The sequence below is a fragment of the Nematolebias whitei genome, chromosome 1, assembly GCF_014905685.2.
Source record: "Nematolebias whitei isolate Nwh7 chromosome 1, NemWhi1, whole genome shotgun sequence".
Classification (NCBI taxonomy): Eukaryota; Metazoa; Chordata; class Actinopteri; order Cyprinodontiformes; family Rivulidae; genus Nematolebias; species Nematolebias whitei.
In genome coordinates, this window is record NC_056498.1 from 71,180,579 (window position 1) to 71,197,301 (window position 16,723).

The 16,723-nt window shown below is 42.5% G+C and overlaps 3 protein-coding genes across 3 annotated transcripts in view; 1 reads left to right on the plus strand and 2 right to left on the minus strand.

Moving 5' to 3' along the window:
• Positions 1 to 1,615: 1,615 nt before the first annotated feature.
• dnaaf10 (dynein axonemal assembly factor 10) lies at positions 1,616 to 7,170 on the minus strand. Its single transcript, XM_037687327.1, has 8 exons — positions 6,979 to 7,170; positions 6,435 to 6,535; positions 6,077 to 6,207; positions 5,898 to 5,999; positions 2,991 to 3,106; positions 2,248 to 2,382; positions 1,920 to 2,017; positions 1,616 to 1,835 (listed from the first exon to the last, which is right to left on the minus strand). The coding sequence occupies exons 1-8, from the start codon at positions 7,162 to 7,164 to the stop codon at positions 1,628 to 1,630; spliced, it is 1,077 nt and encodes a 358-aa protein (XP_037543255.1). The 5' UTR covers positions 7,165 to 7,170; the 3' UTR covers positions 1,616 to 1,627.
• Positions 7,171 to 7,491: 321 nt separating this feature from the next.
• Positions 7,492 to 11,803, plus strand: pno1 (partner of NOB1 homolog). The gene is made up of 7 exons (XM_037687339.1): positions 7,492 to 7,791; positions 8,222 to 8,368; positions 8,449 to 8,532; positions 10,839 to 10,899; positions 11,006 to 11,123; positions 11,221 to 11,291; positions 11,366 to 11,803. Exons 1-7 carry the CDS (start codon positions 7,591 to 7,593, stop codon positions 11,431 to 11,433), a joined length of 750 nt encoding a protein of 249 aa, XP_037543267.1. The 5' UTR covers positions 7,492 to 7,590; the 3' UTR covers positions 11,434 to 11,803.
• A 2,254-nt stretch (positions 11,804 to 14,057) lies between these two features.
• ppp3r1a (protein phosphatase 3, regulatory subunit B, alpha a) overlaps positions 14,058 to 16,723 on the minus strand; it is a 60,995-nt gene continuing 58,329 nt past the window's right edge. Inside the window, exon 7 of the mRNA XM_037698045.1 lies at positions 14,058 to 16,107. Within this exon, the coding sequence (XP_037553973.1) occupies positions 16,060 to 16,107 (48 nt within the window). The 3' untranslated portion in view covers positions 14,058 to 16,059. The remainder of the gene's footprint in view (positions 16,108 to 16,723) is intronic.

The following is a 16,723-nucleotide window of genomic DNA, read 5'->3' on the forward strand; positions in this document are numbered from 1 at the left end:
AAACAGTCCTAGTCTAAAACTCGGGCAACAAAGATGGCGGGTGACGTTCATTCATTCAAAGAATGTGGGGCATGAATATCCCAAAAAGGTATTAAAAATGTTCCAACTGTTCTGGTTTTTCTGTATATGTGCGAACCACGAGCTGAATTTTAACTTCAACACTTTGTGTCATCTGTCCTGCAGGGGGAAAGTTGAGGCATCAGCCAAACTTTCTAGCAGCACCAGTAAATCCAAGCTCCCAGCAAACACTGAGCAGGATCTGAAGAGTGGCGAGACAGCAGAGGGTAAGCCCTTACACCGAGTCCGTCAGGTCCGAGTCCACTCCAAACTGTTGTCTGTGTAATAGAAGAGACTGTCAGAGCACCAACGTGTTTAAAGTCTCTGCAGTGAAACCTAATCTGTCACAAACTAACGCCCTGTGTGTGTGTGTGTTGTAGCTGTCAGAGCGTCAGGCCCATTGAACCGCAGCTCTCATGCACCACGGCTCGGTCTGGCCCGGGTCCTCTCGTGCTCCACAGACACCAAAGATCAGACCAAGCAGCTCTACCAAGAGGTCATCACCATGGAGCCACAGGTCAGTCCGTCAGTTCAGGCTTCTAAGACCAGACATGTCACTCTAACGCGAGAAACTCGTTTGTCTTTACGTTTCTTTGAATTATAAAACTTCACAACATTTTTCTTCTTGAATTTGTTCCACAACTGGATCATCACAAAGCAAAGTGTACAGCTGCACTTTTAGAATCTGGAGCATCTAAAAATATTTGTTCAAGGATGATTGTCGTCCTGCTGAGTCGATGTAAATGTGCTGACTCGTGGTTCAGATCCATGATGCCGACATCGAGCTCGTTCAGCTGCTGGAGCCTCTGACCTGAAGGCTGCCCGAGACGTTTAATGCACATTTCTTCTGAGGCTCGTGGCCTAGCAGAGCTTTGGAGACGCCTCCATCACCGGAGAGATGATCCACATGCTGATGTCACAGGAGCGGTACGACCCCCCACAGATGGGGCCCAGCCTGGTGGCACACGGTAAAGTCATGGGACTGAGTGAGTACTGCTGACCATTTTACAAAAATACTACAGAAAAACACGTCATGTGACTTTGTGAGAACAGTTTGAGCAGTAAAACTTCTGTGCAAGCACAGTCACTTTAAAGTACCCATCTCTGGTCGTGTCTGCAGGTTCCATCGAGAAAAGTGTCGATGCTCTGGATGAAAAGTCGAAGACCGCACTGCCGAGGAGCGTTTACGCCACAATCAACGACAGACAGGAAAAGATGTGTGTTCAAAAAGACATGTGTTTGTTACACAGGGCAGAAGAGGCAAAGAAACGTTTTAATTAAAAATAAAAAAACACTTTTGATCTGAAACTTTCTAAAGAAGTGACATTTGCAATCAGCCTTCCCATCGATGCTCACACAGGGAGGACAAACATCCAACACGTCTGAGTCATGTCTTTGTCCTGCGTGTACAGATGTCAACAGATGTTTGTGTCCAGCAGCACTTCCTTCTCTGTGTGTTAGGGTTAGCTTTAAACAACAAAACACATTTAGTGTGACGTCAACTTTAAACGTCACAAACAGAAAAAAGTTGTTGGACAAAAGATAAGTGTGCTGCGTTCGTGTCCTTTCTTCAGAGCAGGTTGAGTTTTGTGACGATAAGGACGCGGACCGACTGGTCGAAACCGGAGCACAGGCACAGGCCCTGCTTGTCGGGGCTCCAGTCCAGGCTGGCGATTGGCTGAGAGGACAGAGTGACGTTCTGCAAGAGGCTGATGGAACCAGCTACACCCACGTCCACACCGTCAGAGTCCTTCTTGCTTCTTTTGGCAGGATACTCACTGAAAATGACACAATTGATGCACGGGTCAGAGTCCAGCAGGAAGCAGCCGTCGGAGCGTGAACTGATGGAAACTGGAACTTACTACTTCCACAGATGCAGGTTACCAGCTCCCCCTGCAGTCATGAAGACGTCTCTGTTTTGGGGCAAATGTCTCACCTGCCAGACGGTGGACTTATGAGCCTAAAAATAAAGAAGAAGGTTTGCTTCCTAAAACTTGAGACTCGTGCTGAAGACATATTTGCAGTAAAAGTCTGTCCCCTCAGAGACTCTCTGCCTCTCAGGGTGTTGGACAAACTTCCATCTGTGAAATCGCTCAAACCAACACATCCCTTTCCTCGTGCAATTTGAAGAATTTCAATGACAGTCGTTCCTAATTGACAGAATACAAACATCCCGCCCATGTTAATTACCTTTTCGGAGACGGAGGCAAAGCCCTTGGTGGGGTGCTGCGTCCTCATGTCAAACACGTGGAATTTGCCCTCCAGTGACGTGGCAACCAGCTTGTTCATGTTGATGTCCTTCCTGTCGAACTCCACGCAGCACACCTGTTCACAGTGTTAAAACACCACCAGGTGTTACGGCTCCACCACGAACTACACCCACATGTTCACGTGACATCAGGAGGAAGTGAGAGCAGCTTTGTAATTAGTGAAGGGGCCGTTATCCTCCCTGGTGACGCAGATTATGCAGCAAATCACAGATAATCATAAAGTTGAATTATTCTTCGTTGGGCTCTTTGAACTGACTGGATTATGTTAGTTTGAAGAGAATACCTGGTGTTTAAATGAAGGTGTCTTTGATTATCTTACACCAGTGGTAAATTATGATACTCAAGGTCAGATAATTTAATATTCAGAAGATAAATTTTATATTTCTGCTGCAGACGAGTCACAAAAACTTTCAAATTAAAACCTCACAGTTTTAGCCTCAGATTATGTTCGGATGAGAAATGCTGAGTTATCAGAAAACATCAGCACTCGGAGTTTGGGAATGACTCGACTAGAAGAACTGGAACTGTATTCAAATCATTAACAGTGATGAAGGTTAGGGAACATCCTGATGCATGCTCAATAATCCAGGTAGAAAAGGTTATGGAACGTTTTGATGTGTGAATAATGTTCTGGCTGTGGTGGCCCACAGCGTTGGATCTCACCCCGTTTTTGATGTTGGTCTCCCACCGCAGGGACATGTTTCTCAGGTCAAACAGTTTGACGTCCCCGTTGTCGTAGCCGGCACACACACATCGGTCCTGATCATTGAACGCATGGCCTGAAAGGATGGGTACATGTGAAACACAGAGAAGATCAACAACTTCACACGTCTTCACTAGGCCTGTCACAATAAACAATAAATCAATTATTCGTATGATAAATGAAAATTATCGACCTAATTTTCATTTATCAGCTTTATCGTTCCTTCGTGTCTCTCTCTTTCTGCTGAAGACACTGGATGACAAAAGGTTCAACTCTGGTGATCTTCACTGACCCCTCCCTTTCTCTTTGAAATCCATTTTAATGATCAAAAGCACATTTTTGGATCGTTAAAAGCAGCTAAGCTGAGAAGCTAAGCTGCGACCTAAGCTAACAGGCCGATCTCGGGAACAAACCTCCGTCTTGTCGAAGCTCCAAAATTCACAGTTGAAACCCGTGCCTTTGTGTAAAAAGTTTTTCTCTGCAAAAATAAACTAAGAACTTGTTTACTATTTTTTAAATTAAAAGCTTTGTGTGAAAAATGCTATGCTAAACAGCTCAAACTACACCGAGCGTCCGCCATTTTAAGAACTGAAGAGAGACAGCCCATGTCACGTCAAGGGGCCTCTCTCCCATTTTTCTTAAAGGGACACGCAGTTCGCTCCCTCACTATCCATCCTTCGGTTCAAACTGTCTTATACTGCCATCTGGTGGTTGAAAAACGGTACTACACGCAAAACAAATGAACAAACATTTCTTCTTAAATTTGGCAATAATTTTTAATTATTGTCAAATTTCAAACAATATTATCGTTTATCGCAATAATTTCTGAAACAATTGCCCAGCAAAATTTGTTATTGTGACAGACCTAGTCTTCACACAACCTTTGTTGGTGTTATCTACCTGGAATTGAGCTTACAATCTTTTTTCTGAACCACTTTGGCCTTGGCTGTCCTCGGGCTGTTTCTGTGAGTAGCAAGTTGGCCACCTGGCCTGAAACATTCGATTGCTGTACATGATGACTGATTGTTTTGCACGTGTTAAAAGCCTACTTTTGAGTTTCCAACAGGAGGTTGACTTGAAACACAGCAGTGAAGGCTACCTATGGGACAGATCTGGTTGGCAGGCCGTAGACTGATGAAGTCCTCTGGATGAGGGATGAAACGTTTCTCACTTAAAGAAAGTGGTCCAGATGACATGATTTAACCTTTTTTGGTTATCTACCTGGACGATTGAGCCTACAACCTTTTTTCACACGTCTTTATTTTCACTGGTGGACAGGAAGTCTCAGGTCTTTGCAGGCAGCTGTGGCTTAGTGGTTAGAGCAGGCATCTTTCAATGAGAGTGTTGAGGGTTCGATTCCACCAGCAGACACAAATCAAAGTGGCCGAACTGCTGAAGCCCTCACCGACTCTGATGTGTGTCCCATCGGTGCATGAATGTGATCTAAAACCCTGATTATATCTACAAAATGATTTATTCAGATTATCTTTGTAGAGTGCTGTATGAATGTACATGCAGACTTTCATTTTTGATAAATCCTATAATTAGGGTTGGCTTGTTAAACTGCATTAAGCTTAAACTACTAGAGGACAAATTGACCTCATTTCCTTAAATGAATTGTTAAAACTGAATAGTTTTCATTTGATACTATTTCTACCTTAACATGTGATTCTTGTTCTGCCATTGTGTATCTGTTCCTACCAAACCCAGCCTGTTGAAGCAGATGGCCGCTTGTCCTGAGCCTGGTTCTGCTAAAGGTTTCTTCCTCATGAGGGAGTTTTTCCTTTCCACTGTCGCCTTCATGCTTGTTCAAGATGAGAGTTCTGTGATGGAGTTAAACTCAAAGCAGTCTGCTCCTCAGAGAAATATTATTAAATTATTATTTTTATATATGAATGTTTCTGTTCGGTGCCCTGAGACGACTTCTGTTGTGACTTGATGCTATATAAATAAACTGAATTGAACTGAAAAAAATTGAATGTGTGTGGATGAGGGCACAGATTGTGCTGTAAAGAGCTTTGATTATTCTGGTTGGGCAGAAAGGTGCAGTCCATTTATCATGCTGCTGCTTTTCTTCTGAATGAAAACCTGCTCTTGCATAGGAAGGATGAACGTGTATTTATTATAAAAACAGAAAAATAAACCACTTTAGTATTGTCACTTGGTTTGTAAGACAGGCATTTACATTGTTTAGTTTTCTATTGTCAATGTAAAAACTCATGGTTATCAGCAATACACATTTCAGTTTCAGAATAAAAGCCTCAAAATATGTCAAACCCAGTGATCACACTTTAAAATCCTACAAGGATAAAGATTATGGAATAAGCCCTTATGTAGGACGATTTTTGTTTATTTGTTCTGTTTTATTTCGTAAAAAATTACAGATTCACAGAAGTATTTCATTTAGCATCTGAAAATAAAATGTGGTTTAAATTGTGAAGAAAACAAAAGTTAATCTGTGACAACAAAGTTCATGCTCAATCATCCAGGTATCAAATCCAATAATTCTCCGTCAGGTCATCTGGACAGTTTCTTTTTTATAGAGACGTTTCACCCTCTATCCAGAGGACTTCATCAGTCTGAGGAACTACTGTCCAGATGACCTGACTGAGAATTATTGGATTAATCTGTGACGTGTTACAGGAGGAAGAGAACTCCTTCAATAAGTTGTTACAATACAGGCATTCTCTAATGGTTCCTCTTTTTAACGTGAAAATTAACATGTCAATATTTTAGATGAATGTTTTTACAACAGAAATGGTAAATAAACTCAATCTGAACGATTCAGACTTTTAATATAAAAATAGTTGAGTGAAGAACCCAAGGAGACCTGACATGTTGTCTGCTGTGAAGAACACTTCTCTTACCAAATGCGACAGTCCAGCAGTCCCTCCTGGGCTCTCCTTCTACAGGCTCCATGTTGGCCACAGGTGAGTCCTTCTGCCGGGGGTCCCACACCTTTACTGTCCCTGCAACCCACAGCAGAGTCTCACCTACTTCAAATCAAAGCTTTCACAACCAGAAACATCAAAATCTGAACACTCACCGTCTCTGCTTCCAGTGACGACCTCAGGAGCCCCGTCACCAACCCCCAAACCACCGACTCCATCAATACTGTTCACGATTTCTTTGTGGGCCTTAACGGAGTAAAGTGGCACCTCGGGCGCCTCCAGACTCCTGTGGATGATAACAAAGATAACAAATAACTCTCTTTAGTCAAAAGTCAATCTTTACAGTGTTTTTATTTACTCGGGTGAACGTTAGGCACTAAAAGACGTTTCAGATTACTTAAGAGAAGGAGCTGGTTTGTCTCCAGCATCAATCCAAACATTTAAACGTTTCACACAATATATACTGGAAAGACAGAGACGATGTGGTATGAGCAGGTTTGAATGAATTATTACCAAATATTGAGATTTCCATCAAAATCCCCAGTTGCTAAGTGTCTTTGCTGAAGAGTCGAGGCTCCAAACGTTCCACATTTTAAAGGTTTGGGTTTCTCCACCTGAAGAATAGAAGACTGTTTAGTTAGTGACATTTAAACAAGCCATGTTAAAACGACAAGAGCACCGAAACAAATAAAGGAAAAGGGTGTCAAACCATAAAAACTTGTTGAACAGCTCCATCCCTGACCTCCTAGTATAATAATTGTCTCATACAGGACCAGTGTTTATTTAATAAACCCACACATGCAGACAGACGTCACCCAGACTTATTATATATAGCTATTAATCATATGAAACAACAGCTAATGATGATTTGTTTATACTTATACGTTTATTTATAAAAGATATCTTGTATTTGCCATACAATAAGCAGCAACTATATTGCAGAGCTCGTGAGTTTTCGCTACCGGCTGCCTGTTGCCATGGATACGCCTGGTTAAATAGTTAGCTCCGGGAAAACCCGGATATTTAACAAGTTCTGCACACAGAGATGTGGGACTACCTCGGAGATGAGCTGAGCCTCTCCGTGCTGCACCTCGTAAATTTGGATCACTCCCGTTCCTCTGGGAAAGTTCCCCAAACACACAAACTTTGCGCTGCAGGGAATCCATTTGCTGTCAAACACCGTGTAGTTTAAACTCCTCTGAATGTGAGCGATTATCTGAGGCTTTGAAAGCGGAGAGGACATTTTCACGGAGCGGGTTTTCTCTGTAAAACTGTACAAATGTACCACAAAAAAATAACATCCACTACAAAATAAACAACGTTCAATGTTTCTGTGTTGCAGTGGTTCAGCCTAGTAGCCACCCCCAGCTACTTTAAGCCCGCAGCTGTCCAAAGGAATGCCTGACTAAAAGTTTGCGTATTTAAAATATCAACGTTATATACACAAAAAAATAAGTTGATACTTGAAAGTAAATTACACCCAATATACTTCTTTAAACGTGTAGGTAGTGCATTTATGGCACTATTTATTTACTTTTTTTGAATGTTCAGGCGGTAATTTTATAGCTGTTTGGGTCCTTTTATGTTGCACGAGGACACCCTGATGCCTCCTAGCCAGAGCCAGCTTCAGTTTTTACTTCATAATTTGAGTTTTTAAAACGCCTTCGCGATGGACGCAGATAAAACTCCACGTCCGGTCGCTGAAGCCGCCGCGGGGAGTAAAGATGAGGAGGAGCCGTTCACGGAGGTGAAGAGGCCCGCAAGGAGTCAGAAACGGAAACGCGAAAAGAGAGCGGACATGATGGACACCGAGGACGGCGTGGACAACAAACGGCCGCACTTTCCACCGATTTCAAGCGACAAATTACAGGTAAAAATACTTTGTGCGTCTGTTTTTATACATTATTATAATGTAGTTATGTATTTATTCACTGTTGGGATTTCATATCCGTTCGCTCTGTTCCTTTAACCGAGATAGTTTTTGCGTTGCGCATGCGCAGTAAAGACATGAAACCTGACAGAAGTCAATGTTGATGTTTTACTTTACATATCTCAGATTAATTTGCAACTACATTAGAGTTAGCATCAGAAATTAAATTCCCCTTCTCATCAGTTCACATGGAAAACCTTGAACTAACGTTAACGAGCCACAGATAAACATGGATGCACTGTTTGTGAAATACTGAGTTGATTCAGTGCTTATGTTGATATTTCTATAGACAGAACTGATTGTTTTTGTCAATAAGTTCTGTTTTCCTTCTAAAGTTGTTTTGGTCTGGTAATTGTTGTGTGTGTTTCAGGGGCCGGATGAGATGATTAAAGTTTCCGTTCCTGCTCACAGATACACCCCGCTTAAAGAAAACTGGCTAAAGATCTTCACTCCAATTGTGGAGAATTTACAGCTTCAAGTCAGATTTAACCTTAAAACCAGGAATGTTGAAATCAAAGTAAGTTTCTCAGCACGTCTGACTCAGTGATGCTCGTCTAGAGCACCATCATCATCATCGTCTTACCTTCTGTCTTTCAGACGTGTAAAGAAACTCAGGACATCAGCGCGCTCACAAAGGCAGCAGACTTTGTCCGAGCATTTGTTCTTGGATTTCAGGTTGAAGTGAGTTTCTGTGAACCTGCAGCTTCTTGTTTCTGCAGAACCCAGTTAATTCAGATGATTCTGGATGTTTTTATTGTTGACTGATGTGAGTTTAGGAATCAGGGCATTCAATGGCTGATATACAGCACGCGATTTAAAACAATTACATTTTGTTAAATGAATAATACACATTAACCCCAAAATTTAAATATACATTTAACAACTCCTTAAATAAACCATACACTTAAATACTATATAGAAGACTTCCATCCATCCATTTTCTTTACCCGTTTATTCCATTTTGGGTCAAGGGGGTCGCTGGTGCCCATGTCCAGCAATCACTGTGCGAGGGGCGGGGTACACCCTGGACGGGTCGCAAGTCCATCACAGGGCCACATAGAGACAAACGAGACAAACAACCATTCACTCTCTCACTCACACCTAGGGACAATTTAGAGTTACCAATCAACCTAACATGCATGTTTTTGGACTGTGGGAGGAAACCGGAGCACCCGGAGAAAACCCACGCATGCACGGAGAGAACATGCAAACTCCACCCAGAAAGGCCCCTGGACCGGGGTTTGAACCAGGGACCTGCTCGCTGAGAGGCAGCAGCTCTACCGTGCTGCCCTATATAGAAGACTTGTATCACTTAAAACTAAATTGTTGGTTACAGGTTGTAGCAGCTGCATCTTCCTTCTCAGTAATCAAGTGTCGCATATCATTTGGTTAAATTTGGTGCAGGTTAGTTTCTCCATCTCTAGTTTTTATGCAACACTTGATGTCAAGTCAGAGGTATTTTGGAATAAGCCATGATAAATCAGCAGTACAGTTCCAGACCCCACTGCAATAAGTGAAAATCTGCGAAGTAACAACATTATATTTATTTTAGTATTTATAAATATATTAAGGCTTTAGAAAACCTTCCCACACTCTTGCAATGTTCTAAACCAGAGCTATTCAACAAAACTGCTCAGTGGGCCACAGTTTCTGAAAGCCAGCAGCTCGGGGGCCGAACATCCAGTGATTTTTCATTCGACCTTTATTTAGACAGGTTAATCCCATTGAGCCTCGGGGACTCATTTACAAGAGAGACCTGATTTATTTATCAAAGAATGATGACAATAGTGGACAGCAAAGCCATCAATAGACAAATCATAAAGGATGAAAGGTGAAAATAAAATATTTAAAAGGAAAAGTAACAAAAAGCAGCTAGGTTGTCATTATGATTATTATGATTAAAGTTATTATGTAAATAAACCAAGTTTTACAATGATCTGTTACCTTTTAAATTAGTTTGTTTTATTGCAATGAAGCAAATGCAATAAACAGAACTCCCCCAAAATACTTTTTTTTAAATGAAATGGCCCGCGGGCCTCCAGTTGAATAGCCCTGTTCTAAACTCTTAAATCTACGTCATTTTAACAACATACATAGAGTACTCTGTAGCTACTAAATTTTACTCATCCTTCTGGCAGAACAGCAGCAGCTCAGTTCTGCTCCGACTTGGTTCTGTTTCTGCAGACATACCCTGTCAGTTCTGGTCGGCTCTCTGGTTTGGGGTAGTGGCGGTGGGCTCTGGAGGGAGTGCCGGATCTACAGATGGCGATTCCCCGCTTGGGGGTCCTCGTGGGCCAGCTAGTAGCTTTCGGGTTCACAGATGAGTCTGGGAGTCCGGTTCTGTGCAGCCCTTGAGCGCCGAAGCGCATTTTGGGGGGTGGACCTTGGGGTGGCCGGCGAGGGACCGGTGGTCTCATTGAGTGGTCCGATAGATGAAAAAAGTCCTGGTGGGCTCCGAAGAGAGGCCGAACCTACGACGGCACCCCCGCTCAGAAGTCCTTGTGGGCCGTCTAGCAGCTCTCAGATTCGCCATTTGGGTCTGGAGGTCCGGTTCTGCTCTGGCTTTTTGTGGTTTGTTCTGTTGGCTCCTGGGAAATGTAGTCCTTATGAGCGGGGATACAGTGCATGCTTATTAAGAGAAAATTACACAATGGCGGCACCTGGCCAAAGTATTTTATTTAACTTAGTTAACTTTTTACTGTACTGTATCCGGTACTGTCCCAATCACGTGAGTAATATTAAAGTTGACAATCGTGTGTCGTGTACATTTTTATTATTTTTTTATTTTCTCATTTTCAATCTTACTTTGAAAAACCGGGAAAGAGCGAAGTGTTTAGGGACTAATGTACAGCAGGGATACTCTGTCTGTTTCAAGTGTTTTAAAGACAGCAGATGTTTTGTTGGCGTTGTTGAAATTTGGAGGAATAAACAGATTTTAACAGCCCCCCCAATGATTGTTTGAGGTAACCCTCAGCTTCTTCTTGCAGGATGCGATGGCTCTCATCAGATTAGATGAACTCTTCCTGGAAAGTTTTGACGTGACAGACGGTAAGAACAGCAGAGCTCTCCTGTTTGTTTTCAGCCTGTGCATGTATTTCACCTGTCCCCCCCCGCAGGTTAGTTAATTTCAGTGTCAAACCTCTTGTTTATGCAGTAAAACCTCTGAAGGGTGACCACCTGTCCAGGGCCATTGGAAGAATAGCAGGGAAAGGAGGAAAAACTAAATTCACAATCGAAAATGTGACAAAAACTCGTATTGTGCTCGCAGACACGTAAGTGATCCGGTGTCGTTGAACCTTCACTGACGAGTTGAACGTGAGACGTTCTGCAGCATCTAGAACTAATGTGACATTTTGTGTGTCTGTACAGGAAAGTCCACATTTTAGGTTCTTTCCAGAATATCAAGATGGCTCGGACGGCAATCTGCAACTTAATTTTAGGTGAGTTTTCTTTTGGGTCAGCTCCGGCTCCACAAGTGCTGAGAACTGACCTTTAACTGCGTGTGCCCCTACAGGAAGTCCACCTTCAAAGGTTTACGGGAACATCAGAGTGGTGGCCAGCAGGACTGCAGAGAGGTTCTGAACCATGATGGGCTGGATCAGGTTTTCCTTTGAGGACCTGTGATGGGTTCAGATCGACGCCTCGTTCGTTCTCACCAGATGCAGAAAATAAATTCTAATTCACACTTTAATGGACTGCTGGTGGTAAAGTTCTGTAAATAAATACACAAAGGAACTAAAGACGTATGAAGTGCCTGATGTGTGAATCAGCATTGGGCAAACGATGACTCAGCAAGTTATTTCTAAGGGTTTTGGTTGATGGCCAAGCAGGAATGTCACGGTTTTTCAAACCAAACCTCTGATTGTGTCTCCATCAAGTATCAAGTAGCTTTTTATTGGCAAGCAGTGAAAAATGTTTGTTGGCAAATAAATAAAAATCCTTTGAATCTCCACACCTGGGCAGAAGGAAAGTTTTCAACTATAGAAGTTCAGTAGTTTTTTTTTTACATGTGGGATCTGCCGTGTCCTGAATAACAGTTTATTGACAAATGATACTTTGAAAAATTTTTCTTAACCCACTAAAACAATCTAAAAATTTAGGATAATCACATTTCTAACCAAAAATCAAGGATGTCGAATTAAATCAAGACAAACAGCTGCTAAAGTACTCATCTGTTTTATTGCCTTTAATTGTTAATTTGATTAAATAAATGTTCTTGGGACCACTAGAAGCTGCACAGAGCAGGACTTCATGGAAGAGCACAAACATCAAGATCAACACCTGAGACAAATGATCACCTGTCAGCATGCCGACACCTTTACAGTGAAGCATGGTGGAGGCAGCATCATGCTGTGGGATCCACCTTCATCAGCAGGGACTGAGAAACTGAGCTAAAGGGAGTTTTTGTCAAACATTTTAGAAAGTGATTCAGTGCACATGAAGTTAAATATTTCAAGTGTTTATTTCTTGTAATTTTGATTATTATAACTTACAGATGAAGAAAATCCAAAACTGAATGTCTGAAAGGGGCAACACGGTGGTGCAAGTGGTAGAGCTGCTAACTCTCAGCGCGCAGGTCTCTGGTTCAAATCCCAGTCTGGGTGTCTTTCTGGGTGGAATTTGCATGTTCTCTCCGTGCATGCGTGGGTTTTCTCCAGGTACTCCAGTTTCCTCCCACAGACCAAAAACATGCATGTTAGGCTGATTGGCAACTCTAAATTGTCCCTAGGTGTGAGTGAGAGAGAATGGTTGTCTCTGTGTCCCTGTGATGGACTTGCACCTGTCCAGGGTGTCCCCCGCCCCTCGCACAGTGATTGCTGGACATGGGCACCGGCGACCCCATGACCCAAAATGGAAGAAGCGGGTAAAAGATAATGGATGGAAATTAGAATATTCCTCAGCCAGCGTCTGGTTCCTTTGTCAGTGTGGGCCGGTGCCGAGTCCTGCTGGAAAATGAAACCAGCATCTCCTTGAAGCTCGTCATCAGAAGGAAGCATGAAGTCTCTAAAATGTCCTGCTAGATGCTGCGTGGACTGTGGACTTCAGAAAATACAGTGGACCAGCACCAGCAGAGGATACTCCCCCAAACCATCACTGGCTGTGGAAACTTCACTCTGGACTTCAACAGCGTGGATTCTGGACCTCTCCGTTCTTCCTCCAGACTCTGGGAGCTTGATTTACAAATGACATGAAAATGTCCTTTCATCTGAAGAGGACATTGGACCACTGAGAGACAGTCCAGTTCTTTGTCTCCTCAGCAGGTAAGACACTTCTGACGTCTGGTTCAGGAGTGGCTGGACTTGAGGAATGAGACATTTGTAGCTCATGTCCAGGAGTTAATCAGCGGATCAGGGTGAGACACCAGGAGTTTACAACGTTGAAGCTCTTCACAATATTCTAATTTTATGAGACACAAAATTTAGGTTTTTCATTATTTGTAAGTTATAATAATGAAAATTACAAGAAAGGGTTGAAATTCTTCACTCTTTAATGTAATAGACGAGTTTCACTTTCTGAAGTGACTTGACAAAAAAAAAAAACTCGTTTAATTTTTTGTAGATGCACCTTTACTCAGTGTTGGGGGCTGAATACATATTTTCAGTTTTATAGTTATTAGGTTTAAAAAAAAAAAAAAAACCCCATTCCATTTTTTTTGAAGAATTTTTGTAGAATTACACCTTTTTAATAAAAACACGACAATGCATGAAAAAAAAGCATTTTTTTTTTCTGCTGCAAAGTCGGGGAATAGTTTTGTTTGGGGCTGCACGGTGGTGCAGTTGGTAGAGCTGTTGCCTCTCAGCGAAATAGTCACCTGATCAAATCCTGGCTCAGGACCTTTGCATGTTCTCTCCGTGCATGCATGAGTTTCCTCCCACAGACATGATGGGTGATGGGTAACTAAATTGTCCCGAAGTGTAAGTGAGAGGTAAATGGTTGTTTGTCTCAATGTGTCCCTGTGATGGACTGGAGACCTGTCCATGTGTCCCCACCTCTCCCACTGACCCATGTGAGCAGCAAAGGAAGAGGCAGGTAAAGATGGTGGATGTTTTGCTCGTGGTTTCAGCTCCTCGGGTTTTGATGAACTTTGTCATCGACATGTTTCCTTCGTACCGAGATGTTCTCTGCTAGAACCACCGACATCTGACAGATGGTCTCATTAGTGGCATCTTCAGGTCGAGGTTTGAAAAGAACAATGACAGTCTGAATACTTACAACATATTAAAGTTTACTTAAATTTTATTTCATTTTCATACAGTATCAAGTTTCCAACAGTCCCACAGCAGAATATGCAGCATGCAGAAAAAGGGAAAAACGCTTTCTCAAACTTTTATCTTTTCAGATACTCCCACACAAACGTAAAAGAAAACCCAAGCCCCTCTGAGAAAAGTAGTACTTACAAACTAAAGCGCGGTCTGAACTATACAAAGAACAGAGAGCCAGAACTGCATTTAACAAATACTTATATACAAAAAGAAAAAAAACAAAAACATCAAATTTCCCCTTTAAGCTGAGTACAGTGTGTGGCAGTTTGAGACAGGATCAGATATGCAACTTTGACTGGAATCGAAGCATCTCGCTGACCCGGGTAAAATACAAAAACTTACATGTAGTTCAGTTCATTTGGATTACCGCTCAGAATATGTGTACATTTACCAAAGTTTGGCAACATCCATATTGTATACCGTTAAGTTCTTAAATATATTAACATCACCATTCATGTGTAAACAAGAGTTTTAGTTCAAAAAATTGATCTACATGCACAACAAAATAATATACTTCCATGTCATGCAAGCACAGGGAGGCCCAAGCCGTGCAGAGCTTTGGGGTGGGGAGGTGGGGGCGGGGGGGTCGAGCACTCCAGATCTGACTGAAACTACCTGTTAAAACCAGCAGTTGGTGTCCGCAGCAAAACCAACACTTATCCCGATGCAGTTTACAGCAGGAAGCATTTGTCCTCAAACTAAAGGTTGAATTTGGGTTTAATGAGTGAACAGGAAGTGGAAGTGGAAGCCAACTTTTGAAATGTACACGCTCCAAAGAAAACCCTAAAGCTACCAAGCTGCACACTGATCATGCTAACGCGTTAAGATCTCAGGTGTCTGCGCGGAAGAGAATCGGAGCCGACATCCAGAATGGCTCGAGCAGAGACGGACCCCCCTCCCTGACCCGATCGACAAGATGAGGACACACCGACGACCTAATATACACATACTGGTTCAGAAATGCTGCCTGCAGGTAAGTCGCTTACATCGCTTTGTCCTCGCGGCGGCGACAGCGAGAACCGAGCTTCGGTTCGTTCGAGATCATCTTACGGACGCTTTTACGGAATAAACCACGTCTCCGTTTGAAGCCACCGTTAATTTATTTTTTTGTAATTTTTCTTTATTTGGAAAGACATTTTCTTGGCATTAATTTATCTACCTAGAATTTTACGACAGGAAACAAGGAGAATCTCCACCACCACCAAAAAAAAAAAGTTCTTAAATATAAATAAAACTAGCAGATTTGTTGCAAAAAAAAAAAAAAAAGGAGTTGCTTTGCTAACCGAGAGCGGCTGGAAGCTTTACTGGTTGGTTCAAACTGCGCGAGCGAGACGAAGAGAAAATGTGAACCAACGTTCTGGATCTAACGTGACGGTGGTGCAGTGGTGCAGGTGGAAGTGTGGCGACCGCGGAGGGTAAAAAGCTGAACTGGTGTGTGTGGATATGTTCTGGTTGGCACTTCATACCCGACGGTTCAAACACTTCACACTTCCTCTCACAAAAACAACCGGAGATATACTTGTATTTTTTTCTTCTTTATAAAAGACAAGAACAAAAAAATAAATATAAAAAATAAACGCTTAACAAAAAAAGAAAAAAGGATGAAATATGAACAAGCCAACCAGCCTCTTCACTGCACCCCCCTTTCCCTCTTTCCTGCCCTCTCACCCAAACCGGAGGTGCTCTTGAGTAACGGACGCCCTTCAGTCTCGATGTGCTACGAGCGGGTTATTGAGGATCGACAGTTCAATAACACTTCAAAGTTGGCTTCACGAGGCCCGTGGTTCTGAAAGAAAAGGTGGCTCCAGAGAGAGAAAGACAGAATACTTCCATTGAGTTACACACAGAGCGTTTCGCCTGATGTCTTTAGCAGAACTTCAGATTGTGGAGAAAGCGAGTGTCGAGGGCAAGGAGGGGGAGTCAGCGTAGGGGAGGCGGGGGGCGCTCACACGTCCACCACCATCTTTTTGTGTATATCGAGACCGCCAACCACCTGGAAGAGAAAGAAGGCAGGAAACGTCACAAGGATCTCAGGTTCAAACTATTCTCTTTAAATTCATTGCTCACTGCTGCTGTGTTAGTAAAATATCTGATGGAGTGGCTACAATTTAAATAAACTCACATGCACTGTAATTTCCAGACTAAAAGCTGCTACTTTTTTCCACATGCTTTGAACCCCGCGGCTTATACAATGCTACGGCTAATTTATGGATTTTATTTTGATAGGGTAACAAGCTTCCTGCCGCCAGAACATTTAGCCTCGTCACACCCGGGTGCTACATAGCTGCCCAATACACATCTCTCTTGGGGGGTGGGTCCTCGTGACTCAACAAGACTACTTGTATAAATAAAGGTTAAAAAAAAAAATCTGACCAACGAAGTTACCGAACAGGTCACAATCAAATCAAAGAAAGAAGAGCAAGAACTTCATCTCTGTTTTTTTTTTTTTACCAACCGTGTTACAGGCACAGTTCAGAAAAAAACATTTGCTACGTATTTGTGCATGTTACCAGTACGCATTTAATTAAAAGTTTCAAAAATCTTTGTGTGTAAATATCTCATGTACAAAGTGGACACCCATGGCTTATAGACAAGTGCTGCTTATATAT